General features: G+C 41.1%; 1 protein-coding gene across 9 annotated transcripts in view; it reads left to right on the forward strand.

The window, feature by feature from the left end:
• AGAP1 (ArfGAP with GTPase domain, ankyrin repeat and PH domain 1) overlaps window positions 1-26,008 on the forward strand; it is a 324,567-nt gene that overhangs the window by 246,506 nt on the left and 52,053 nt on the right. For 5 of the 9 annotated variants that reach the window (XM_030952238.1, XM_030952236.1, XM_030952232.1 and 2 more), the window contains one exon: window positions 19,658-19,735. The exons of the other annotated variants lie outside the window; for them this stretch is intronic. In XM_030952238.1, coding sequence (XP_030808098.1) covers window positions 19,658-19,735 — 78 coding nt within the window. The remainder of the gene's footprint in view (window positions 1-19,657; window positions 19,736-26,008) is intronic. 9 annotated transcript variants of the gene reach the window in all.

Raw genomic sequence — 26,008 nt, forward strand, 5'->3', positions numbered from 1 at the left:
TTACAGTACTCTGGACCTTGAAGAGATTTCATGAGGAGAGCGGCCGAGGCCGCGCCGCCGTGTAATCAAGTGGCGCTGAATATTCCACACGGCTCTGATCACACACTGATTGGGCACAGTTTTAGCCCATCTTCCAGTCAATTATGCATGGCCCCTCGTGCTCCTGTGCTAGTCAGAAACATTGATGGCTGTTGTCTGGGGCTGGGGAGGGGGGAGGCTGGCAGCCAGCCAGGGGTTTGAAGTGCAGTCATTGCGGGAGAAGTGCTTTTTAGTTGGAATTGATTACCTTTCTTTGGGTTTTTGCTTAATGGCAAAACTGCATTGGAGAGGGCTTCAGGTGAAAAATGGCCGTATTAGCCATTTAGAGGAGCTGAACTCCTAGTCAATTTTTAGCTTTCCCCTGTTTCCATCTAATTTATATTTAATGATGTAGCGTTTGATAATATTTAAGATATTTCATTCCCAGTTGCTGCTGAGCACACATGTTGAGCACATGTTAAATGACAGCAGATCAGCATTCAGCTTTTAGGGATTCATGCAGTTTAACCTCCAGGCTGCCAGAACTGTGGCTCTGTTTTGGCACCCGTGCCAGGAGACGTCGGGAGGTGACGTTCCCGAGCTGGTTTTATCCCGTAATGAGGATAAATCCCTGGCCTTTAAAACAGGCAGAGGGTCACTGGCCAGCTCCTTCATTTAGATCCTCGTGTCTCAGAGGCTGATCAGGCTGCTGTTTATTTCTCCCCTATGAAAATGTCACATTTTCCTTCCTTCAGACACCTTCAAATGAAAATAAAATAATTTAAACCATGCTTATGGAACTCCAGGTGCCAGAGGAGGGAATTGATTGTCAGTGATGCTCCTTGCTCTGTGCCACCACTCTGCTTTCTCACATTTGAATATCCTGCAATTCCTAATTTTTGGATGCATGTGTGGCTCAGAGATGAGCTTTATAGCTTCTCACTTTATAGTAAGCTGGAGTACAATGCTGTATTATCCATGCATCAAATGAAGAGCTTATGTTTGGAATGTGCCAGGGGATGGAAAAATGCAATTAAAACTCTTCTCTGGTATCACCTCAAATTTTTAATCCCATTAATCAGTACAATTTTTCTCCACCTGCCTGAAATTCTTGCAGTTCTGTAAATTCCCAGCCTTTCCTGAAGGTGCTTCTGCCACTAAATGCCCCTCTTCTACTGCTTCCCTTTTATTTGGATTGTTTATTTGGTTTGGTTTTTTTCCCTAAAACTAAGCTCAAATTGACCAGTTCCACCCCTAAAAAAGCAGCTTTAATTTATTTTTTAATTTTTTTGTCTTCTTTAAATCAGTTCTCACTTCCCACATAGGGGCCAGACCAGAATTCACAGCAAAAAAAAAAAGTTACCTTGGTGGGTTTTTGCTCTTTGAAACAGAACTGTTGGGTTTTGTTCCAGTGAATTCAGGTTCAGCTATTGTCTGAAGTTCCAGATCCAGGTTTTGGGGGGATTTGTGCCTATTTTGAGGTATTTGCTGAGCTGTGTGTGCTCAGCCCTGTGCCAGCAGCCAGGGTTTGCCCAACCTGAGAGAGGAGAACTTTGGCTCTGGTGCATCTTTGGTGCCCAAGTCATAACAAACCTGAAGGGCAGCTCTACATTTTCCATCTTGGTCTCCATCAGGGAGGTGAAACCCTTGGAAAAGTCAACTTTTGAAGGGGAGGAATTTTCCCTCGTTGGTTCTGTTGGCTCTGTTGCACTGTGGGCTCTGTTTGATCCTGCTGCCTGTGGGAATCTCTTTGTGGTTTTGCTCACCTGAGGGCTGGGAAGAGGCAATCAGGGAAGAGATTCTGTGGTGACACCCCCTGCTCAACAGGGACATGGCAGGGACATCACAGCACCATGAATCGTGGCAAATCTCCCTTGGGAGTGGGATGTGGCATATGGGATGTGGGGTGTGGGATGTGGAATGTGGGAGTTGGGAAACACCTGTAGGATTTTTACAGAAAGGATGTTTTGGGTTTGGGTTGTCCCCAGGCAGGTTCATCCCATGAGAGGTGCTGTGGCCCCGCTGGGCCCTCCAGGCACTGACATGGCTTTGGTTCCTTCCCCACTGCTCCCAGTCCATGTCCTGCTCTCCCTGGGTGTGGATGACACAGCCAGGCTGGAGTGGTTCTGCCCCTGCTTCCCTTGACAAGGAATTGGCAGCTCCAAGACAGATTCCCACAGGCAGCAGGCTCAAACAGAGCCCACAGTGCAAGACAGTGCACAGAACCAAAGAGGGAAAATTCCTCCCCTTCAAAAGCTGACTTTCCCAAGGGTTTCACCTCCCTGATGGAGACCAAGATGGAAAATTTAGAGCTGCACTTCAGGTTTATTATCACTTGGGCACCAAAGATGCACCAGGAGTCCCCAGAGCCAAAGTTCCCCCTCTCAGGATGGGCAAAGCCTGGCTGCTGGCACAGGGCTGAGCACACACAGCTCAGCAAATACAGACTCAGAGCAGCTTCTCTTCCAAAGGAAGGCAAAAAAAGATCCTCATGTCCTGAATCCTGCACTCCCTGGGGGTGGATGACACAGCCAGGCTGGAGTGGTTCTGCCCCTGCTTCCCTTGACAAGGAATTGGCAGCTCCAAGACTCTTTTGGCTCCCTCTTCCTTCAAGCTTTTCAAGGGGAAAATATTTTTAAAAGAAAGATATTTTTAAAGAAGGATATTTTAGTATTTAAATCCTCATTTGAAAGTTGGTGGTGATGCTGGCTGGTTTGTGATGATCATAAACACAGGGGCTTGTCAAAAAATCCCTGAGTGATAAACAAAACACCAAAGGGATCCAGCCCTTTTCCAGACAACTTGAATGCTTTAACCAACATATTTATACATAAAAGGGCAGTTCATGGTTTGCTTAACCTTAAAATTGGAAGCAATGTTATTACTGTGGGCTCACATCAGCATTGTCACACACATAATCACTTCTTGGTTGGCTGGCCACTGTTCAGTGCGTGGCTCTGAGTGGGCAGTCAGAAATAACTGCTTGCTTTTTTCTTTTTTATTGTAAATAAACACTATTTTATGGTGAGACCTGGTGTTTATCACACAGGAATGACCCAGCAATCTGAGCCTGGAAAGGTGGATGTGGGGAAGGAAATCTGGCAGTACTTACCCAGTGACTCAATGTACATTTTCATCCTAAAACTAAGCTCTCATCTGGGGTAATAGTTCCCATTTGAAGATCTCTGAAATATCACTGAGGATTCCTGAAAAATTATTTTCAGAAAGACCCCACTTGCCAGGCAACATACCTGAGTTTCCTAGAATACTTAAGAGGCCTCAGTGTTTAATTAAATTAGAACAAACCTCACTGTAAGAAATCCTAGATTAATATGTGCTTAGTGTTTTTAATAATAAGGTAAAATGGAAGATAATGCTCACCAGATTACCTGAAGACTCTGGTGTGAGGATCCATAGTGAATATAAGGAGAATGTGAGAATTGATTAATTTTTAGTGATTTGTCAGATGTAATCTTTATTTCTTAGTCTCTCTGTGTACAGTTAGACACTGGTTTGTCCAGGCAAACTCAATAATTTGGTCACCACTGCTTATGGTTAAACCTTGGATCCCAAATGTGAAATGAGGAGCTGAGCTTTGGTAACCTCTGGAGGAATGGGATGTACTGGATGATGGGGAGGTTTCCCTCTGTGAAAGAGGAGACCTGGGCTTCAATTTATGGTGTGCTCTTGGATTTTATTTTATTTTATTTTATTTTATTTTATTTTATTTTATTTTATTTTATTTTATTTTATTATTTTATTTTTATTGTCTTTTTATTTATTTTTAATAAATATTTATTTTATTTTATTTTATTTTATTTTATTTTTATTGTATTTTATTTTATTTTTTATTTTTATTGTCTTTTTATTTATTTTTAATAAATATTTCTTTTATTTTTATTTTATTTTATTTTATTTTATTTTATTTTATTTTATTTTATTTTATTTTATTTTATTTTATTTTATTTTATTTCATTTTATTTCATTTTATTTCATTTTATTTTTATTTTATTTTTTAAGGGTGGATTAACAGAGCAGGTCTGCATAGAATCCCCGAGTCACAGAACATCACGATCTGCATCTACAGAATTCCATATACACAAGGTTTTAAGTGCAGCCCTGTCATTTATTCCTAACTAAAGAGTACAGGATATGCCCAGAGCTGTTATGACATGTAAAAATAACTGTGGAGGAGGTTGGAAATAGGTCTTTGCTTTTCTCTTAAAACATATTGATGATTACCTGCTGCCTTTAGTAATAAAAATATCAATACAGCCCATCATTCTTTCTCTAAGTTGTGGATATTATTGAAAAGGCAACTCACTGGAAATACTTGTAAATAATCCATTAATAATGAACTCCTGAGTCATGAATAATCTGCCCATAATGAACCTTGCTGCTTCCCCACATGGTTCTGGGGTTTTTTGTTGGGGTTTTTTTTGGCCAGGAATATTTCTTTCAGTCTTTTGATTTCTTCCACAGCCTCTGAGTGGAGGAGATGTTCCTTTTCCATATCATCAGGCCCCATAATTTGTCATAATGCTACTCAATAGCTCATGTAAAAAATGTGAAGGGACTCTGTCAGGGTTGTTAGGCACAAAGTTTAACCTGCAACACTTCTGGGGGAAAAAAAGAAGAAAAGATTGACATAAACTGTCCCCCAGAGCCAGAATAAAATCCAAGATGTTTTTTTGAGCAGCAAAGGAGGCAGCACGTTGGATCTCTTTGAGAATTGTGCTGGGCTTTGGTCCTGCTTGGAGGAGGATGTTGAATACACAAGGAACATTCAGATGATTCTTGTTCCTTCCACTTTTCTTTCTAGGGAGAAGTAGATCCTGGAGACCCTGTTATACACAAGGGGTTTTGTCATTTCAAGGCAGTGCCACATTCACACGTGTAGGAATTGTCACCTCCTGGCTCTTTGTCCCCACTGGGTGCTCATTTTTTGTGAATCTGTCCTAACACATCAACTCCAGTTTGATGGACAAATTCAACATGAATTTTTTTTTTATCATCTCCTTTTTTTTCCCCTTAAAAAGCTTTGTTGAAAGGCATGATGGAGATTTTCATCTGCAAGTAAAAGGTACTGCCAGGCACCTCCATGCTGGTAATTTTAGTCAGAAGTCCAGCCACTTCTGCAAGGGGGGTGGCATGGATGGACTAGGCTGAAATGAGAGCTGTGGCAATGCTGGGAGATGAAGTGGAAGAAATTCCCTCCAAGTGCCTGTTTCTATCCCAGCTGTACATTTCTGGGGACAGGTTTCATGATTTCCCCTCCATTTTTGAGGTGAATTTTCTTCCCTGTTCTGCACCAATCAATGAGGTGAGGTTCTCCTCTTTACCACTCACAGTAACTTCAGAGCATAAATTGATTACTCACAGTTTTTCAGCACATCCAGCTTATTCCCATGCCAAGCAGGAAAAGCTGACTGGATTTGGCACAGCATTTTTAAGGTGTTTTTATCCTCTCAGTGACATTACAGCTCACCTGGGGACAAAGTTCTGCCACTCTGGGGGAACCCAGGGGCGCAGTGTCTGGCTGAGAGCTCTGATTTCCTCATGAAAATTGTCTTTTGATTGCATCTTGTTTTACCTGGCTTTTCATGCTCACTTTCTTTACCAAACCCATTTGTTCTTGCCCACCAAGCAAGTCCAGCTATGCCCACTGAAGGAAATAATCTGTATCAACCTTTATTCTATTTGATTGCACAGTGTTTTGGCAGTCATTTTGTATTGGTGTTTTGTGGGGGTTTTTTGTGCCATTTCTCCAAGTTCACTCCATGTGGGAAAGTCATACAATTTTGAAAGGATCTTGTAGCATTGGGAATGTTGCAGAGGATTGGAAAAATCTAAAAAGGATATTTACTGGAGTTGGAAATTTGGAAAGAGGGAAGGGATCCTGAAGAATCTCTGTGTTATTTAACCTCACACTGATCCAGTGTGAAATCCTGGAAAGGATTTCTGATGTGGGATCTGCCTAGAAACTTCATTTCCATTGGCACAGTAACAGAGTTGTCCAAGTCTCTCACAGGAGATTGTCAGGGGATAAAAAGCTGGGCAAATTTTAATGCCACATTATCACAAGTATCTTTTCAAGAGCAAATACACTGAGTTAGACCTGAGATCACAAGAAGCAGTTGTGAAGGGGGATTTTTTTCCTTGCTTCCCATGGTATCAGTCATCTTCACACTCCATCTGCATTTCTCCTGCTACTGGGAGTGCAGCCTGGGGGGTTTTTACCACTCCAGAGATCTTTTAGGCCTTCTGAAGAAAATTCTTGCTGCTTCTTCTTTATCAGATCCTTTTATCCCCCTCTCTTGAATGTTCTCCTGTGTGCAACCTGAGCTCTTGTCTTTCTGTGGCCAACCCAGAGATTCATCTGCTGGGGCTTTCTGTTCTCTACCCAGGTTTAGATGGGATATTGGGAATAAATCTTCACTGGGAGGGTGCTGAGACCCTGGCACAGGGTGCCCAGAGCAGCTGTGGCTGCCCCTGGATCCCTGGCAGTGTCCAAGGCCAGGTTGGAATTGGGGCTTGGAGCGCCCTGGGTTGGTGGAAGGTGCCCCTGCCCATGAGGATGATTTTTATAGATGTGGAAATGATTTTTTTTTTTTTGAATGAGAAAAATGGCAGATTTTGGGTGCAAAGCTGAAAAGTAACCTAAGAGAATAATGCAGACTCGTGGCAGCTCAGCACTCTGAGGAGTTTTGCTGCTTTTGAAGGAGTGGATGATAAAATAGGTCTGACTTCTACAGGGAGCAGGATGCTGCTGATACAACCAGTGAGATAAAGCTGCTATTGATGTGCTGCTTGTAAATTTTAAACTCCATTCGTTCCTCAAGGGTGGGAAATGCTGGCCTATTCTGCCTCAAAAGCAGCCCCATCCCTCTCTCCCAGCTCAGGGTAGGTGGGATTTGCAGCTCACAGTGATATTGCAATGCAACGTCACAGCCTTGACAGCAAGGTGGGATTTGCAGCTCACAGTGATATTGCACTGCTCCAGAACAGTCTTGACAGCTGTGGGTGATGCTACAGCTCAGCTTTGGCCATCAGGAAAAATCCATGAAGGATTTGGAGCCACCTGAAATCTCTGATGCCTCCCTGGTGTCGATGGTTTCATCTCTGCGCTGCATGAGCGGGGCTGATCCCCAGCTGCACCTTCCTGCTTTTATGGGACACTCCTCATCCTAGCCATGCTCTGCATGCCCTACCACCCCCAAAAATAAACTAAAGTCCTCTGGGTGCATTGATTTGGGGCTCAGCCTGGGTGCAATGCCAGCATTCAGCCCCTCCCAACAGCGTGGCTGTGTTGGTTGCTGGGCCTGATCATTTGGCTGCTCCAGCAGGAGCTGCCACATGTGAGTTGGAGCTGTGTGGAGATTAACTGGTGCCTGTCCAACCATTTGTCACACAAATAACAGTGCCAGTGGCATGAAATCCTATAAATCATTTTTTTTCCAGGATTGAAACTTTTTATCAGTTGTGTCGCTTCCATTATTCAATAAGTGATCAGCAACAGGAGTTGTGGTTGAGACAGTCAGTGGTGAACAGCTCAGAGCTGTGGCTTGTGAGGGAGCCTGTGACACCAGCAGCTGATGTAAATTCAGGATTTCATATTTATCTTTAATGTTTATCTGAGTTGGTACTCAGGGTTTTGCTGGAAAGGTGAAAGGCAGCACGACTTTGGCACAAGTCTCTTAATTCATGGCTTGGTCCCTTGTGGTGTTTGTGTGGGCTCTGCCTAATGTTCAAAACATCCAAATAGCAAATCCCATCCTCCTTTTCTCAGCTTCATTCCAGAGCTAACCACAGCAGCTCCCCAGGGATTTCCAGCAACCACAGCTTCTGGAAAAAACATCAAATTACAAAAGTCAAATTACGGGGATGACAACCTTTGTGTAGGAGCAGCCACAGCCCTGAGCTGGATGGATTTGTGCAAAGTTGTGGGCAGATGCTGGGGAATAGCAAACCACAAACATCTTCAACCTAATGATTTTTACATTTTTCACTGGTATTGTGCAAATTCACATCAAATTTAAGGAGCCCCACCCAAGACAGCCGTAGATGATAGCAACTCCTGTGGGTGAAGCCCTTGGAAATGCAGGCTATGGAGAGAAAATGTTTTCCCTGCCCTTGGAAAGATTTTTTCTGTACCCATGGGGTGTTTCAGTACTGAACTTCTCCCTAGGAAGAGAGCTGGGTTAAGACTTCTTCCCCAGAGAGATGGAGACCTGTGCAGTAAGCATTGCTTGAGCTGTGAGTTTGGGGAGATAAATTGGAAGTTTGTAAACTCCTTGTGAGAATTCCATGCTGCTTTGTCCCATTTGAGGTGGCTGTTTAACTGTGCAGGCTCTGAGGAGTTCTAAAATACAAATTAATAGGTTTATCCTAAAATGGTTTGGTTTGGAAGGGAAATCAAAGCCCATCCAGTGTCACCCCTGCCATGGCAGGGACACCTTCACACTATCCCAGGCTGCTCCAAGCCCTGTCCAGCCTGGCCTTGGGCACTGCCAGGGATCCAGGGGCAGCCACAGCTGCTCTGGGCACCCTGTGCCAGGGCCTGCTCACCCTCACAGGGAGAAATTCCTTCCCAAAATCCCAATTTCCCTCTGTTTTAAAGCATTCCCCTGTCCTATCCTATTTCCTGCCAAGCCTGTGGGTGCACTCCTGGGTAGGAACCTCTGCCAAACTCAGAGTTCCAGTGAACCCTCCATGCTCAGGTTGTCCTCCTCATACTGAAGGACTCAACATCTGCAGGTCTGTGGTTTCCAGTTTAGCCAAGGCAAGGAACTGGGAGTCTCCTGCTCTGTCAGTGCAGGGTGATGTAGAAGCTCAGGCAAAAAGGGAGATGGTCACAAAGGGCTTTTCCAGCCTAAATCATTCCCCTGTCTTAGCATGATCCTTCAGGTTTATAGAGAAATAATCTTCACAGGTGGCTGAGCACTTTGTGGGGAAAGTGAATCCAGGGAATCTCTGCAAGCAGGATTTTTCCAGTGAGGAATCCCTGCTCTCACAGGAGAAGTTGCACCACAAGCAGGGTGGTACTGAACTATTAACAAGGGTGACATGCTGAACAAATAACACCCAGCACCGGCAGGTTGGCTCCTGCTCATTTTCACAAGTGGTGCAAAGTCACAAAGAACTCATGTTTGTGTTACAAATACACAAATTTGGGGTTTGTGTGTTGTTTGTGCCTCAGTTTTATTTACCTGTGCCATTCACATTCTCTGATAAAATCCCTTCACCCAGGATTTTTCTCCTGGGAAGCTGAGAAGCCTCAGAGAAAAGGAAAACAATTCTTATCTCATTTGCTTCTCCTGTGTTGTGCTCATGTGAAATGTGTCTGGAGGTTGTTTACCCACAGGTGATTGTTCCATTGGATTCTGCTGTGAGTTGTTTTGGCTCTTTGGCCAATCAGGGCCAAGCTGTGTCAGGACTCCATAGAGAGTCAGGAGTTTTCATTATTTAGCGGTCAGTATCTTTTCTGTATTCTTTAGTATCGTTTAGTATAGCATTCTTTATTATAATACAGTATGATAAAGTAATAAATTAGCCTTCTGAGAACATGGAGTCAAATTCATCATTCCTGCCTTCATCAGGACATTCCCTGCAAATGCAATATTTACCTTGTGTGAAGTTCCCTTCTGCAGTGGGGTGGATGATGTGGATTAAAGGTGAGCAAAATGGGATGTGGTGGTAACAATAATTCTGATTTCTGTTCAGTAGTTAACATTTCAGAGTAAGTCAGAGCTGGAATAACAAAGTGACACTGATGCCTAACCTGGGCATTGGGAAAATCAAATTCTTCATCACTTGGATTTACAAAAAGATCTCCAGGAAATGAAACCTGGAAGAATTTATTAAATATTGGTGCTCAGTCTTGACTTGCTTCATGTAAGACACTTTGGCAGAAGTTCCCTGGATTCTTCCCCCAAATTCTGCTTCCTCTTCAGCCTTCTTTCCTCATCTCCTTCCAAGTGCATTGAGGGGCTTTATTGAAGGTGCATTTTGTGTTCCAGAGCTGTTCTTCCAGGGAGCTTGGGCTGGGTGACCCTTCCAACCAGAGCCATTCCTTTGCCAGGAGGGCTCTCCAAACCCAGGTGGCTTTTGTAGCATTCACATTCTCTGAAAAAATTCCTTTGCCCAAGATTTTTCTCCTAAAAAGCCTCAAAAAAAAATCTTATCTCATTTACTTCTCCTCTGTTTTACTTATATAAAATGTGTTTAAAAATTGTTTACCCACAAGTAGTTATTTCATTAAGTTCTAATGTGAGTTGTTTTAACTCTTTAACCAGTCAAAACCAAACTGTGTTAAGACTCTAAAAAGAGTCACGAGTTTTCATGATTAACTTTATAACATGAAATAAATATCCTTTCTGTAATCTTTAATATAATATTCTTTAATATAGTATTCTTTAATATAGTATTCTTTAATATCATATAATAAAATAATAAATTAACCTTCTAAAAACATAAAATCAAATTCATCATTCCTACCTTGTTGGATCATTCCCAACAAATCCAGCAGGTTTTGGTGTCCCATCAAGCAGGGTTTGTTGTCACAGGTGCCACTCCTGCCAGGTGTGGTGTCCCTGGGTGTCCCCTTTGATCCCTGAGTGCCCCAAGGTGCAGGGCTGGCAGGGGCAGCTCCCCCACCGTGTCTGGTTTCCAGTGTCACCCCAGTGCTGGTGTCACCTGAGCTCCCATGATCCTGGTGACAAGCATGACACTGACCCCAGGATCAAGGCAATTGGGTAGAAATGTGAATATCTCTGAGATTCCAGAGGGTCCAATATCTTACAGGGAAGTGATGGAGTCACTATCCCTGGAAGTGCTCAAAAAATGAATAATTGTGGCACTTTGCTGTTGGGCTTTGTGACATTTGGTCAAGACTTCATAATCCTGGAAGTCTTTTCTAACCTTTGTGATTCTGTGAAATCTAATTGTGTAGCCAAAAACAAAAAGGAATTTGGTACAACAGAAAAAAGTATAATACAAGTTCATATTTAGGGTTGAGGCTCAGATCAGGCACAAACTGTAATGGTCAATGTAATAGCACAAACTGCTCTGTTAAAAATCAAAAATAAGCCAAGGTGCACTGAACACTCCTGGATAGCTCTGGTAATTAATGCCTGATGGTTGCATGTTACTCCAGTCATATTTCCAGTTGTAAAAGACATGAGAAAAGCAGTGGAATGGAGTCAGAAGCTCTGCTTGCTCACAGCTTCACTCATCTGCAGTAAATTTTTTTCCATATTTAAATTATTTTTATATATTTAAATTAATACAGATTCCTTTCAATAAAAGTATTAAAATGCATTTAAGGCAGATTTTCAAGAAGCACATTTTGGGGAGGAGGTGTTTTACATTGCAATTACTAGAGTGGGGCAGCTGGGCTTTATAGAAAACTGCCATGTAGCATTAAAAGTGCAAGGAAAAAAAAATCAATTATGATCTTGACAAATCCCATTTTGTCAGGGAAATATTTTCGTTTCCTCTGCAGGAAAACCTCTTATGGTAATTTTGTGGGTTTGTTTCTTTTTTTTTTTTCTTTTTTTAGTCCAGATGTGTACAAAAGAAGCAGTGACAAACTGATTCCCTTAATTCCATGATAGCTCAGCTGGCCTGGTGAAGTCACCCCAAATTGGAGGAGCTTCCCCTGGGAATGGGTGGCTGGAATGCTCCAGAGCTGGAGCTGGGGGTCTGCTGATCACAGCCAAGCCATTCCAGCCCTGCTACATAGCAGGAGTCAGAGTCATTAAATAATTATACCTTTGATTAGCTGCTTTAACTGTTCATTGCCTTTGAAATATGATAGTATAATTTAAAGCTTTTATTAAAAGACAATTTTTCTAGGTGGTTGAAAAGGATTTTGTGTGTGTGTGTGTGTGTGTGTGTAGAAAAGAGCCATAATTTTCTGCTTCAGATAATGAAAAACTGAGAAAAATGTTTCCAATTACCATTTCCTTTTTGTCAATTGGAATCTTGTATGTTTATGGTGTATTGGAAAGGCACTGGAAACATTTAGTGGCTCCTTTACCTACTGCAGAAGTTTGGATGGAGAAATATTGCAAGGGGAGGGAAAAAAAAAAGAACTAAAAACATTTTTTAGAAATGTTTAATTAAAGTAACTTTTTTCCCCTGTCACCAGCAGAAGTATGAATGTGTTTTCATTTTTTTCCCCCTTCATTTGAAATGTTCAAAGCTGAGGAGAAGGCAAACGTAATGAACTATTCATGTGATTTGAAGTATTACTTTTAGAGTGTTTGGTGGGTTTAAAATAGAGCATGGGAAAGGATTTCAGTGGCAGAGGAAAGAGTTGGGGTTTTTTGTACCATACAGTTTGAGTTGTATTTGGGGATATTTCTGTAACTCAGCACTTTTATTAATTTACTTTACATAAGATTGTGTTTTCTGAGTGTTTTGGAGTCCAAAAAGAGCTTATTCAGGGCTCTTGCCATAGGAAATATCTTCTATCTCCCTTTTTTTTTTTGTCTTTTGGGATATACATCCTGATAATCCCTCCTGCTCCAAACAGAAATGTTGGGAAACTTGAGAGTCACGTTCAGGTGTTTAAAGGTGGTTCATTGTGGAAATCTGGTTGAATAAATAGAAAAATGGTGAATTTTATAAGTATAAAAATATTTCAATAATATAATAATATTTAAAATAATATTTATGATAATATTTATAAGAATATTTAAAAATAGGGGTTGGAATCAGATCTTTAGGGCTCTTTAAGGATGGGTCTTTAAGGTCCCATCCAACCCAAACCATTTCATGAGTTTGTGTTTTGTATGAGATTTATGCACTTTGTGGCATTTTTTTATTTTAGAATAAATGCAATGTATCCACTTTATTTTTCTTAGATATACACATTTATGTATAGATCTGTATTAGATGGGTCTGGGGTTTGTTTGGGGGGTTTTTAACCCTTTTTTGATTTTGTCATTTCTGCTTTCGCATAGGATAAGGCAATGTCCATCCCCTTCACAGTCACAGAGACAAATTGGCATGCAAATTTGCATCTGAGATTTTGCACATTGGCATGATCTGAGAATCTCCTGAGCTGCCTCTCAGTGAAATCATTTCAATCCTCTGACCAGAGAGTGGGGTTTTGTTGGACAAGCTGCTCCCCCAGAAGAGAGGAAACTCCCCAGCCTGCCCCTGATGGAACCACGTGTGGTGCAGGAAAACTCCAGGAGGAGCAGGGGGAGGGCTGAAGTTTATCCCTAAATATTCAGCTTTGCCTGCCATCCTCCTCTTAGAAATCCATTTTCCTGGGCAGGTGTTACCTGGAGAAGCTGCCCTGTGCTGTAGGAGGAGGATTCTCCTCATTGCCATTCCTCAGTGTGGAATTGGGTGCCTGGCTGGTTTTGTTTCTGGCACTGGGCACTGGCAGGATGCTCTGGGAAGCACCTGACACTGCAGCCCCCTTCCCCCAGCCTGGGTGCAGAGATCCTATTATTTCTGATAATTGATGCTGAGGGCTGTGGCGTGCCTCATTTAATCAGCCCTGCTCAGCACACTCCAGGGATGTAATTCATGTAATTCCTCCTCCACCATGGCTGCCCAGGCTCGGACACACAGCCCAGCAGCCACAGCAGCTTTTAATCAGCTGGCTGAGGACTGTTTGTCTGATCAGCCAGGAGCTCTGTCACAGCCACACCAGAGGTGACATTAGCACATCTGGAATGCCTGGCTGCAGCGCTGGAGGGAGGTGTCTGTGCATGTGAGCACTCTGCCAGGAGTAAAAGCATGTTTCTGCTTATCAAAATGGGAAAAGACCTGAATTGGAGCAGGTTGGAAAGGGTTAATGTTGACTGTAATATCCTGAGCATCCTTTCAGAACTTCCCAGGTAACAAACAGATGTGTCCTCAGATCACACCTGGGTTTAAATTTAAATCCCTTCCTACAAACCCCTCCTGCTTTTGGGAGCAATGCTAGGTGATGGTGATGGGAAGGGGGAATTGTGGGAACCCATAAAATCAGAGGGTTTTGGGAAAGCTGCAAAAGGCAGGCCTCAGAGACAGCAGAACTGTGATTAGAGCTAAGCAGTGGCCATGAGATAGGTCCAGAAAAATTATGTAAAAAGTACAAAAGTAAGGACAAATAGAGCAATAATCTGTGTATTAACGCTTGTCTAGAATACCTCCCTAAGCTACAGAAAAGTTTATCTACCAAGATATTAAGAAGTTCTAAGCTTAATAATGGAGCCCTGTGCATTGTATTTTAATGCTTACAAGCAGGTATTGTATCCAAAATAAGCGAGCATTGTTTGACTGAAGGTACGTGTGCTTACACTGGTTGGATAGAACTCCTGTCAATATGCTTCTGCTTTGTATGATTGGTCAAAAACTTTTAAAGGAAGTTGTAACATGAAGTTCTTTGTCTGCTGCCGGGAATGTGAGCTGCTGGCATCTTCCCATTGTCATAACCATGTAATGAGACTGATGCTGGAAGATAAAACAGCTCAAGGCACATTCCTAGCAGCCCCATCCCGTTGGGATTTGTTCAGAGACGCCCAGGCAGCGATATTGGAGCAGGTTGGAAAGGATTAACGCAGGGTTTTGTTGACTGTAGCATCCTGAGCATCCTTAGAGAACTTCCCAGGTAACAAACAGATGTTTCCTCAGATCACACCTGGGTTTAAAGCCTTCCCACAAACCTCTCCTGCTTTTGGGAGCAATGCTACGTGATGGTGGTGGCAGTAAACACATTTAGTGCAGGACCTGGCTAATCAAAACTGGGCAGGACAAGCAGGTGCATTAACAGAGGATAAACAACAGCCCCATTACAGAAGGCAAACACAGAAATCCTGGCTGCTCACAGCTGTAAAGTTATGGCCTGAGCAAATACAAAGAGAGGTGGTAATTGGGAGTGATTAAGTTTAATTGATTCCCAGTTCCTTCATATCTTTACAAAAGGCTGTGCTGGAGCTTGGTTTCCTCCTTCCTGCTCCAACATAGCTCTTCTCACCCTGATGTGCAGATGTAAAAGCTTCTTCTGCACCAAAGGGGGTAGTTCAGCTCAGCTCAGTTCATCCTAAAACTAAGCTCTCATCTGGGGTAATAGTCCCCATTTGAAGATCTCTGAAATATCACTGAGGATTCCTGAAAAATTATTTTCAGAAAGACCCCACTTGCCAGGCAACATACCTGAGTTTCCTAGAATACTTAAGAGGCCTCAGTGTTTAATTAAATTAGAACAAACCTCACTGTAAGAAATCCTAGATTAATATATGCTTCGTGTTTTCAATAATAAGGTAAAATGGAAGTTAATACTCACCAGATTACCTGAAGACTCTGGTGTGAGGATCCATAGTGGTTATAAGGAGAATGTGAGAATTGATTAATTTTTAGTGATTTGTCAGCTGCAATCTTTATTTCTCAGAGGCACCAGCCAAGGGCTGATCTGTGTCCCCACATCCTGCTGGATGTCCTGCCACAGCTGCAGCTGCTGCCACCACCCCTGCTCAAGGACAATTCCTCGTCTGAAAGGTGCCCAGGGCAGTGCTGGGGTCCCCATGCCTGGAGGGTTCAGAATGGGGGTAAATGGGGCACTTTGGGCTGTGGCTCAGTGGCCATGCAGGTGTTTGTTCAGATGTTGGGCTTGGTCTGCATGGGGCAGGCACAGCTTCCCTGTATGCTCAGTATCCCAGGGCCAATCCTGTTAGCCACTTCAGGAAAAGTCAAATTAAATGCTGGGAAGTTGGTAACTTCATTCCAGATGTTTGAAGTTTGAGAAGGTTTGCCTGGTTGTTGTTTTTTTTTTTTTTTTCTGGAATCTTTAGTTAGAAACACCTCTTGGTGGCATTTTTGGAGGAAAACACACTCCCAGAAATTACTTCAAAAATCAACCTGCCTTAAAGATCTTTTTTTTTGGGGGGGGGGGGTGGAGTTTTTCTGTTAGATAGTGAAGTATTTCTTAAAGCATTTTATTGATAACCAGTTGGGGGTTTTTGATTAAGCATAAGTATTATATATATGAGATAGATAGATAGATAGATAGATAGATAGATAGATAGATAGATAGATAGATAGATAGATAGATAGATAGATAGATAGATATTGGTTTCCAACCCCAATCATATATATATGAAATATATATATTTCAATCATATATATATATGAAGTATATATTTCAATAATATATATGAAATATATCCAGATCTATATTCTGTATCACATATATAGAAAATATATATTTTCTATATATATTATATGGAAAATTAACTTGGATAATAGGTAGATATATAGATATATATCTATTTAGATAAATAGATGTATATCTAGATATATATAATATGGATTATATAGATATAGGGATAGCTAGATATAGAGATAGATATAATATTTTTAATACATTTATGTATAAAATATACTGGTTTCCAATGCCAACCCCAATCATATATATACAAAATATATATATTTCAATCATATATATAAGAAATCTATCCAAATCTGTTTTCTAAATCATATATATATATAGAAAATATATTTTTTCTATATATATATGATTTAGAAAATAGATTTGGATAATAGATAGATATATAGATATATATCTAGATAGATATATAGATATATATAATATGGATAATATAGAGATAGGAATAGATAGAGATAGATAGATAGATAGATAGATAGATAGATAGATAGATAGATAGATAGATAGATAGATTTTTTATATATTTATATATATTCTGGTTTCCAACCCCAAACCCAATCATATATATGAAATATATATATTTAAGTAATATTATATATATGAAATATATATTTCAATCATATATATATTAAATATATCCAAATCTATATTCTATATCATATATATATATCTAGAAAATATATATTTTCTATATACATATGATATAGAAAATAGATTTGGATAATAGATAGATAGATATAACCATATGGATTATATAGATATAGGGATAGATAGATATAGATATAATATTTTTTATATATATATATAGGGGTGTGTGTGTGTATATATATATATATATATATATATATATATATATATATACACACATACTGGTTTCCAACCCCAATCATATATATATTATATAAAAAATAGATTTGGATAATAGACATAGATATGTATATATATATAGATTACATGGATGATATAGAGATAAATATGTAGATTATATGGATGATATAGATTATATGGATTATATAGATGATGTAGATATAGATTAGATATATCTATAGGGATAGATATAGATACAGATATAGCTATAGATTGTATATAGATAGATAGATATAGATAAATATAGAATATATGGAATATAGATATAGATATAGATATAGATATAGATATAGATATAGATATAGATATAGATATAGATATAGATATAGATATAGATATAGATATAGATATAGGTATCTCTGGAGCTGGCAACAAGAGCTTTTGTTGGGTTTACTTTGGGGCCCAGGAAGTGAAGCCAGAGCAGACAAACTGAATATCCTGGGAAATGATTCAGAGACAAAGCAGGCAGCTAATGACCTGCAGGGCCTGTTGCAGCCTGGCTCTGGGTAACAGCAGTGTGTAATTCCAGAGGCAGGCAGGCTAGGATGGCTCTGCTCTCCTGGCACATCAATCACCCTGCAGAGCCTTTGCTTGGCAGTGTCCAAAGCCTTACAGAATCCTTAAAGGCAGGAGAGCACCTGGAGGAAGCAGGCAGGAGCCCAGTGGATGCCAAAGGATGCATGTGGATGTGTCAGGACCTCAGCATCTCAGTGGGAAAAGTCCATTTGTTGAAAGGGAAGGGAAAGGCCTGACACTTAACACATTAAAATGGATTATTTCATCAATAGGTTAATAGAAAAGCAGGCTGCAGGATCACTCCTGCACACAAAACGTGCCATTAAAATGTGAAAAATGGGAAAGGCTCTGGGAAAGGGTCTCTGTGCACTGGAGACCATCTTCCCTTTCAGAGGGGTGCCAAACCTCAATTTTGCCTATTTATATGTAAATGTTTCAGAGGAGAAACAAGTTTTCTGCAGGGCAATTGTGCCTCTCTAGTGCAGAGACATCTTAAACAGGTCTTTAAATGAAAGGATTCTTCCAGCTTGAAGGATGCACCCAATGGAAACACTTTTAGATTTGGTGATGTCACTCAGAATGTGTCCTCCTCTTCAGCATGGAGCATTAAAACCTGCAGATGGCTTTATTCAAATCATACCTGGCTTAACAACAGGGGGGCTCAGGCAGTGCTCTTCCAGCTTTAATTCTTCAGCTGAAAACAGAGCTTTCTGTTAAAGCCTGGAATGACTCTGTGGCTCTGTTCCTTCTCCCTGTCAGCAGCTGTTTGCTCTGAGTTCCCTGGGGCATTACAGAAATTCATTCCCCCATAAATACTGAAGGGAATTTTTGAAATTATTGTGTCCTGGAACTGGCTGTGTTGGGGGGTGTGGGTGACATCCTAAAGAGTGAGGGACATCTGTGGTGGGAGGGAGAAGGGTCTGAGGTCCCTTAGGAGACTTCTTGAGTCCAGCAACCAACTCAGCACCAAACCCTGTCCCACATCCAAATGCCATTTACACTTCCAGACAGGGCAATCCCAGCAGTTCCCTGTTCTTCCAGTGGCTCTCAGGTGTCCTGGTGTACTCAGATGTTTCATCTGGTCCCTGTGTGAGGAAACCCAGCCTAACTTAAAGATTCTAAAGAGGGTGACAATGTGCTCTCCCCTAATGAGCCTGGGAGCAGGGTGCTTTTGAGCCAGATTTTTGAGCAGCTCAGAGGATCTCAAAGTTTAGGTCAATTCTAATAAAACAAGGGTGTGGCTATTCTCTGTAAAAAATAGAGGGGTTTTTTTCCCCCCCTCCTTTCCAAATAAACACTTTGATTTTGCAGTGGGGGAGGAATTTTGGAGCAGCCTAGGATAGTGAAAAATATCCCTGCCCATGGCAGGGGGTGGAACAAGATGGGCTTTGAGGTCCCTTCCAACCCAAACCATTCTGGGATTTTATGATTCTGCTTCCTCTGAGCTCAGTGCTACAAAGAACATTTGCTGGGATGAGGGTTTAAGGTCATTACATCATCACCTCAGTTTCTGAAGGTGGTGATGTAAAAAGAGGTCTAAGGGTGAACTCTGGGCACCAAGTGATCCCCACAGGCTTTTGGAGGAAAAGGAGCTCTTGTCTGGCTGTGTTTTGTCGTGAAGTAAATCACATTTTACAGTAGCTGTTTTGTCCAGTCCTGTATCTTCTGCACAAATACTTCCTGCCTTTTTTCTTTTTTTTTTTTTTTTTTTTTTTTTTTTTTTAACTTCTACTGGTCTGTTTTTGTCTATTCCAATAGCAGATCCATTTAATCTTGTCAAATCGTGTCATGTTGTGGTGAGTGAAAGAAGAATCACTCTGAATATGAGGTTTTCCACCCTGGCCATGGATTGCAGGGGCTGAGTGGTCCTTGTGTGCATTTTCTGTGTGTAGCTCTTCACGTGTGAACGGGCTCGTGCTTGGATTTTACTTCACATGCTTTTTGATGTTTCTTTTCTCTCCTTTTTCATTGAAAAAAAAAAAAACCAACAAAATTTTTTTTTCTTCCTTCCCCTTCTTTTTTTCTTTATTTTTATTCTCCTTTTTATTTTTTTTTTTTCTCTCTTCCCCTCCTGCTCTCTGGACGCAGCCAAACGCAAAGCTTGGAAACTAAACCGTGTTGGTAGCCTGCGAAATATTTACAGCAGCAGCAGCACCAACACCGAAGGTAACAACCCCACCTGTCCCAGACAAACACCTCCTCTCTCCCCCCACCTTTTTTTAACCCACTTCTGCAGAATTTCACCCTCCTTGCCCCTCTCCCTCTCCCCCTGGAGATGAGATTTGCCCCAAGCATGCGTGTTTGTTTCCACCCCGTGTTTGCAGAGTCATTCCACTTGGTCTTTTCATCTTTCTGTTCGTGCCTTTTGTTTTGCCATTCATGTTCCTTTCAGCTTACTTAAATTTTGACCTTTCCCTCTAGTCGTGGAGTGGTGATGTTTAAATTACTTCAGGAACCCATTTTCTCCTTTTATTTATTTTTTTTTTAAGAGATACACATATATATATATATATTTTCCCTTTCTCCATGTGGGCACTCAATGTAATATTTCCCAAGTTATTACAGTTTTTAAAAGTGTTAGTATCAGGTGTAATGATCTGTAGCCAAATACAATAGTGTGCCATGACATTTAAGTAACAATCTTAATTTGTTTTGTGCAAGCCTTCTCCATAATGCTCTTTGCAGCTCTAATCCAGAGGCGAGACAGTGCCGGGTCATTTGCATGTGCTACTCTTGCTTGTAAATTCTGGATATTGTTGTATTTCTAAAGGTCACCCAGTGCCAAAGTTCACAAATTGACTTACATTGCTTTCTTTTTCCCCCACCCAAGGCACCCATCATGCCTTCTGTATAATAGCACATGGAATTTTATGTATTTATTTCCCTCCCCCTCTCCTCTGCACCTTCAAACAACACAATTACAAACTTCTATTTTTTTTTTAATATATATATTATTTTTTATTATTATTACAAATGGCAAAGGTCAGAATGAGTCGCAAACCAAGCAAGGAGGAGGGGGGGAGGAAAAAATCCACCACCAGCATCTCCAGCAGCATGGAAGAGGGATGGTGTAAGGAACAGGGAATGCAAAATAGGTCACAACTCAGTAATCTCGCTATAAGGGAGGGGGCTTTTTTTTTACTCTTCACTTAAGTGCGAACCAAATGGGTCAAGTAATCGCCAGCTCATGCCCTAACACTAATTGACTTATTTTGGAATGATTAGAACTGTAATATTTTTCTTAATGTCACTGTTTTCTGGGCTGTTGATTTTAGTGATTGCCAAGCGGTGGCATTACATCTCTTGTAAATTTTAAATTGCATGCTATTTCTGTAAACAAGTCCCTCTGTTCACATCCTGATCATTAACCTTTGGTGATTTATATCACCAGCCTTTTTTTGCACAATTACAGCCCAGGCTGCTGCTGGGGGCCTGGCTCTCCCTGCCAAAGTGTGCACAGGAAACAAAAGTGGGGTTTTATTCCAGCTTGTTAAGGCAGCTTTTTTTTTTTTTAAACTATAATTTTATTTCATTTCTCAGCCCAAGTGTAAAATTATTGCCTTTCAGAGCTGCTAAACTGGCTGGTTTGATCCTTTCATTGTCTTTTCAAATAAATATGAAAAGACAGAGAGTGACTGTCAGATATTCATAAGTCTTGGGGTTGTCTTGTTTCCACAAAGACACTTTAATAATTTTCAATTTATACCTCCCAGCCCCATTTTTCCTCTGATCAGGTGTGTTTGTTGCTACAGGTTTAGTGCTTGAGAAGCTTGTGAGTTTTTATTTACCTGTTCATAGACTGCAGCAGAGGAACAAATACATGGAATTCCCTTGTGTTTTACTGATCAAGTTTTGGTAGGGCCTGTCTGATTTGAGGATATTTTATCCTACTGATCAAACTAAGTACTGAAGGCACCTTGGTATGGAAACACAGTCCTGCTGGCCATGACCCAGAAAGTTTTGAGACACAGCATCAAAATGAAATTCTAAAATTGGGCAAATGTATCATTTTTTGGATGTTTTATCCCCCCCAAAAGCCGGAGGTTCAATGTTCTCAGCTCTGAGCTGGTACTGTGAGAGAGCTGGAATGGTGAGACATGCAAATGTGGAGTTAATGAGCATTGGAAGTATTAAAAACCACATGTTTGGATAATTATGCTTTCAAAAAAGAGAATGATGATGGGAGATGACAGTCAGGAATAACAAATCTGCTTTGCTCCTTGGCACACGCTTGCTCAGTGCCACTCACACCTATCCACACACCAAAAAAAAAAAAATATCTCAGCTTCAGCCCTGGTTTGGAAAGCTCTCCAATCATTTTTAAGTCCCTGCTGGTGTTTTTAGGTGCTCTGGGTGTGCTGCCAGGCGGGCAGATCACAGCTGGAGCTGGGGGAAGCTGCAGCCCAGGTGCTGCTCTGGGTAGGTGATGGTGATTTTTGTGCTACCTAAAGGCCAGACAGAATTAAGGGAATAAAAAGCAGTTTTATTTCTTGAAGGGTCTTCAGGGGCTACACCCAAAAAATGGACAATGGGTCATGGGTTATCACACTTTTATATGTTTGGTCCATTTGCATATTGGGGGTTCATCTCCCAATTACAGCTGCAGGTAATGAAGTCATTGACTCCAAGTTTGCTCCTCCAGCTCACTTTTGTTTCCATCTCTCAGGGTGTCCTTGATTCCCAGGCCTAGAGAGGAATTGTTGTGGCTGACCAAAATGGGAAAGCAGTAGAGAACACTTTATATGGAGTTTAGAGTTTTACACTAAAGAGTTGCAGGATTACAAATACAGGAAAAATAGAAAAGCTGAAATCCTAAGGCCTCAATAATCCCCAGCATGAGGGGACTCTGTGCTTGGGCTTCCCCATCAGAGGGGCTGCTCTCTCCTGGCTGTTTCATAGCAAAAATAAGGGTTTGGGTGGGATTTTCCCTACGTGTGGGATCCCAGCTGAAGGACTCAGCCTTCTGAGGGTGTTACAGAGTCACTGAGGTTGGAAAAGCCCTCCCAGCCCATCAAGCCCAGGCTGTGCCTGATGCCCACCTTGTCCCCAGCCCAGAGCACTGAGTGCCACCTCCAGGTGTTCCCTGGACACCTCCAGGGATGGGGACTGCATTCCAATCCCTGAGCACCCTTTCCAAGCAGAAATTCCTGCTGATGTCCACCCTGAGCCTCCCCTGGCCCAGCCTTGGCCATTCCCTCCCCTCCTGTCCCTGTTCCCTGGGAGCAGAACCCAACCCCTGCCTTATCCCAAAATTGCGGAGTTACTCCTCCATCAGATCTCTCTCATTACAAGAAATCTTACTTTCATTCATGTTAGAGTTTGTCCAAACTCTTTAGCTGTCAGATTTTGGGTGGTTTTCCATAGGAAGCCAAATGAGAAAGTCCCACGTGCTCCTTGTTGCAGGCAGCCAGGCTTGAAGCAACCCTTTTTTAGGGGGAAAAATAGGTAATATTATATAAATAGCAGTGAGAATATGATATTCTATACTAGTATACAGTATATAATAGTATGTTATATAAATAGCAGTGAGTATATAATATTATATACTAGTATACAGCGTATAATAGTATATTATATAAATAGCAGTGAGTACATAATATTCTATACTAGTATACAGTATATAATATTATTATATAAATAGCAGTGAGTATATAATATTCTATACTAGTATACAGTATATAACAGTATATTATATAAATAGCAGTGAGAATATAATATTCTATACTAGTATACAATATATAATAGTATATTATATAAATAGCAGTGAGTATATAATATTCTATACTAGTATACAGTATATAATAGTATATTATATAAACAGCAGTGAGTATATAATATTCTATACTAGTATACAGTATATAATAGTATACAGTATATAATAGTATATTATATAAATACAGTGGGTATATAATATTCTATACTAGTATACAGTATATAATAGTATATTATATAAATAGCAGTGAGAATATAATATTCTATACTAGTATACAATATATAATATTATATAAATAGCAGTGAGTATAAAATATTCTATACTAGTATACAGTATATAATAGTATATTATATAAATAGCAGTGGGTATATAATATTCTATATTAGTATACAGTCTATAATAATATATTATATAAATAGCAGTGAGTATATAATATTCTATACTAGTATACAGTCTATAATAGTATATTATATAAATAGCAGTGAGTATAAATAGCAGTGAGTATATAATATTTATATAGTATATAAATAGCAGTGAGTTCTGCTTAAAACAAACCCCACTCTGGTTTTAAGGGTACCTTGTGCCTGTTGTCATGGCAGTGTTATTAAGATACAGGATAATTTCTCCTGTACCAACAGATTTCAGGCCAGGTTGGACAGGGCTTGGAGCATCCTGGGATAGTGGAAGGTGTCCTGTCACAGGGGTGGAGCTGGATGAGCTTTATGGTCCCTTCCAGCTCAAACCAACCTTTGATTCAATGATTTTGCAGCACAGCAGGATTATCTTTAAGGAATTAAAAACCTGTACTCTGCATGGATAAAGATATTAAATCCTGATTTTCCCCCTCCTTACTGTTGCATGTTTGATTTTGGTTGGATTGGCTGGGCACTGAGGGAAAACATTTTTGTTTGGATACTTGTGAAGTCCCAAGCTACCTTTGGTTTTAAACTCATGCTGTTGCTGCCATGCAGGAAGTTACATCTAAACTGGATTTTAAAAAATTTTTCTGTCTAAACTGAATTTTTAAAAATTTTTCAACGTGAGTTGTCTTGGCACCCAAATAAAACATCGAGCCCAAGAAGGAGAGGGCTTCAGTGCCTTCAGCCTTTCTCCACCACTCAGAGAAATGTGATTTAAACCAGAATAAAACTCTTCCAGTGGAACACAACCTTTACCAAGAGCTGTGGGCAAGTGACAGCAGAGCTCCCTTGTCCTGATGGGGTTGATTTTCAAAACTAATTAGATTTAGACACTGGGTTTGGAAAGGGGAGAGAAGTATTAGCATAGCCATGCCCAGTGGGACATGGCACAAATATTTCCTTAATTGAGGCTGCTAATAAACATACTTATCTGCCAAGTGAGGGGGGGTGATTCTCACTGAGTGGCAAAGGTAACTGACCTAACACACGTGGGACGTAAATAACACAATTGTTGTAAACAAATTGTGCTTGTAAACAACTCCTGTCGCTTCCCAGGGCACCCCAGCAGCTCTTCCCTCTCCTCCTTTTGAAAGGACGAAGGGTTGTGGTGCTTGAGCAGAAGAGATTTTCAGGAGAGATGAAAAAGGAGCTGAAATAGGTCTGGGTGTTACTTGAGGCAGGCTTGGCTGGGATTCAGGCTGCAACCTCAGCTCTTGAAGGTGCTTCAGGAGCATTTGAAACACACCCTCGAGGGGGTTCTGGTGCTGCACTTGACTTGTTCTTCCTGGGAAGTGTTGCCTGTGTGAGTGGCACCTCCCTCCAGATGTGCATGATGAGTTACTGTTAATTAGCAGCAGCACCAGCATCCTCTGCTCTCAGGCAGCTGTGCTGGGCAGAGATACAAATGCACAGCCTGGTTGGCCTGGAAGCCAGAAAATCCAGTCTTATTCTGGCAAAATACTCATAAATGCCTCTTAGAAGTACCTTGATATTTATTTGTTTAAAAGGCAGCTTTCAGGATGGGTGTGATTTCTGCACAGCAGAAAGGAGCCCTTGACTTGCTGAAAGGTTGGAACAGGTGTTCCTTGAGGTCCCTCCCAACCTGATCTTCTAGGATTTTGTGACTTGGAATTGTGCCCCTCACTGGTGCAAGGTGTTATTTATGCAGTTCTTAACAGTGAGAGTAGAATAGGAGGGGAGTGGGAATGGAGACCAAGTGATTTGTGCACATTATTCAGAGCCACTCCTGAGAGGTACCAGGAGGTGTGAGTGCTTCTGGACATGTGTTTTCCCCACATTCCACTGACTAAAAATGGAGCTCTCTGGAACAAGTTATGGACTAATTGTATCCTGTGGTAATTTTCAGTGTGGGTTTCTAAACCTGATCCCAGTCCCACATCACAAACACATGGCATGGGGAAGGCAGGGGGGGCCATGCCCTGAACGTTTGTTTTTTCTTCCACAATCCATTGCTCCTGAGAAATTTTATCTCTTTGTTTTCCAGAAGTGGGTGGGCTGTGGCAGTGTCTGTTTTTTTGGCAGAGCAAAATAAATTGTGAACTTGGGTTAAATGGAGTTGGCTGTGGAAAGATGACGGTGAGAAGTGTCCCTGGAATCCCAGAATGATTTGTGTTGGAAGGGAGCTTAAAGCCCATCCCATTCCACCTCTGTTATGAGCAGGGACACCTCCCACTATCCCAGGGTGCTCCAAGCTCTATCCAACCTGGCCTGGAACATTTCCAAGGATGGGGCAGCCACAGCTGGGCACCCTAAAATTCACAGATTCCATGTGGGCTTCCACTAAAA

This window comes from Camarhynchus parvulus, chromosome 7 (assembly GCF_901933205.1).
Source record: "Camarhynchus parvulus chromosome 7, STF_HiC, whole genome shotgun sequence".
Classification (NCBI taxonomy): Eukaryota; Metazoa; Chordata; class Aves; order Passeriformes; family Thraupidae; genus Camarhynchus; species Camarhynchus parvulus.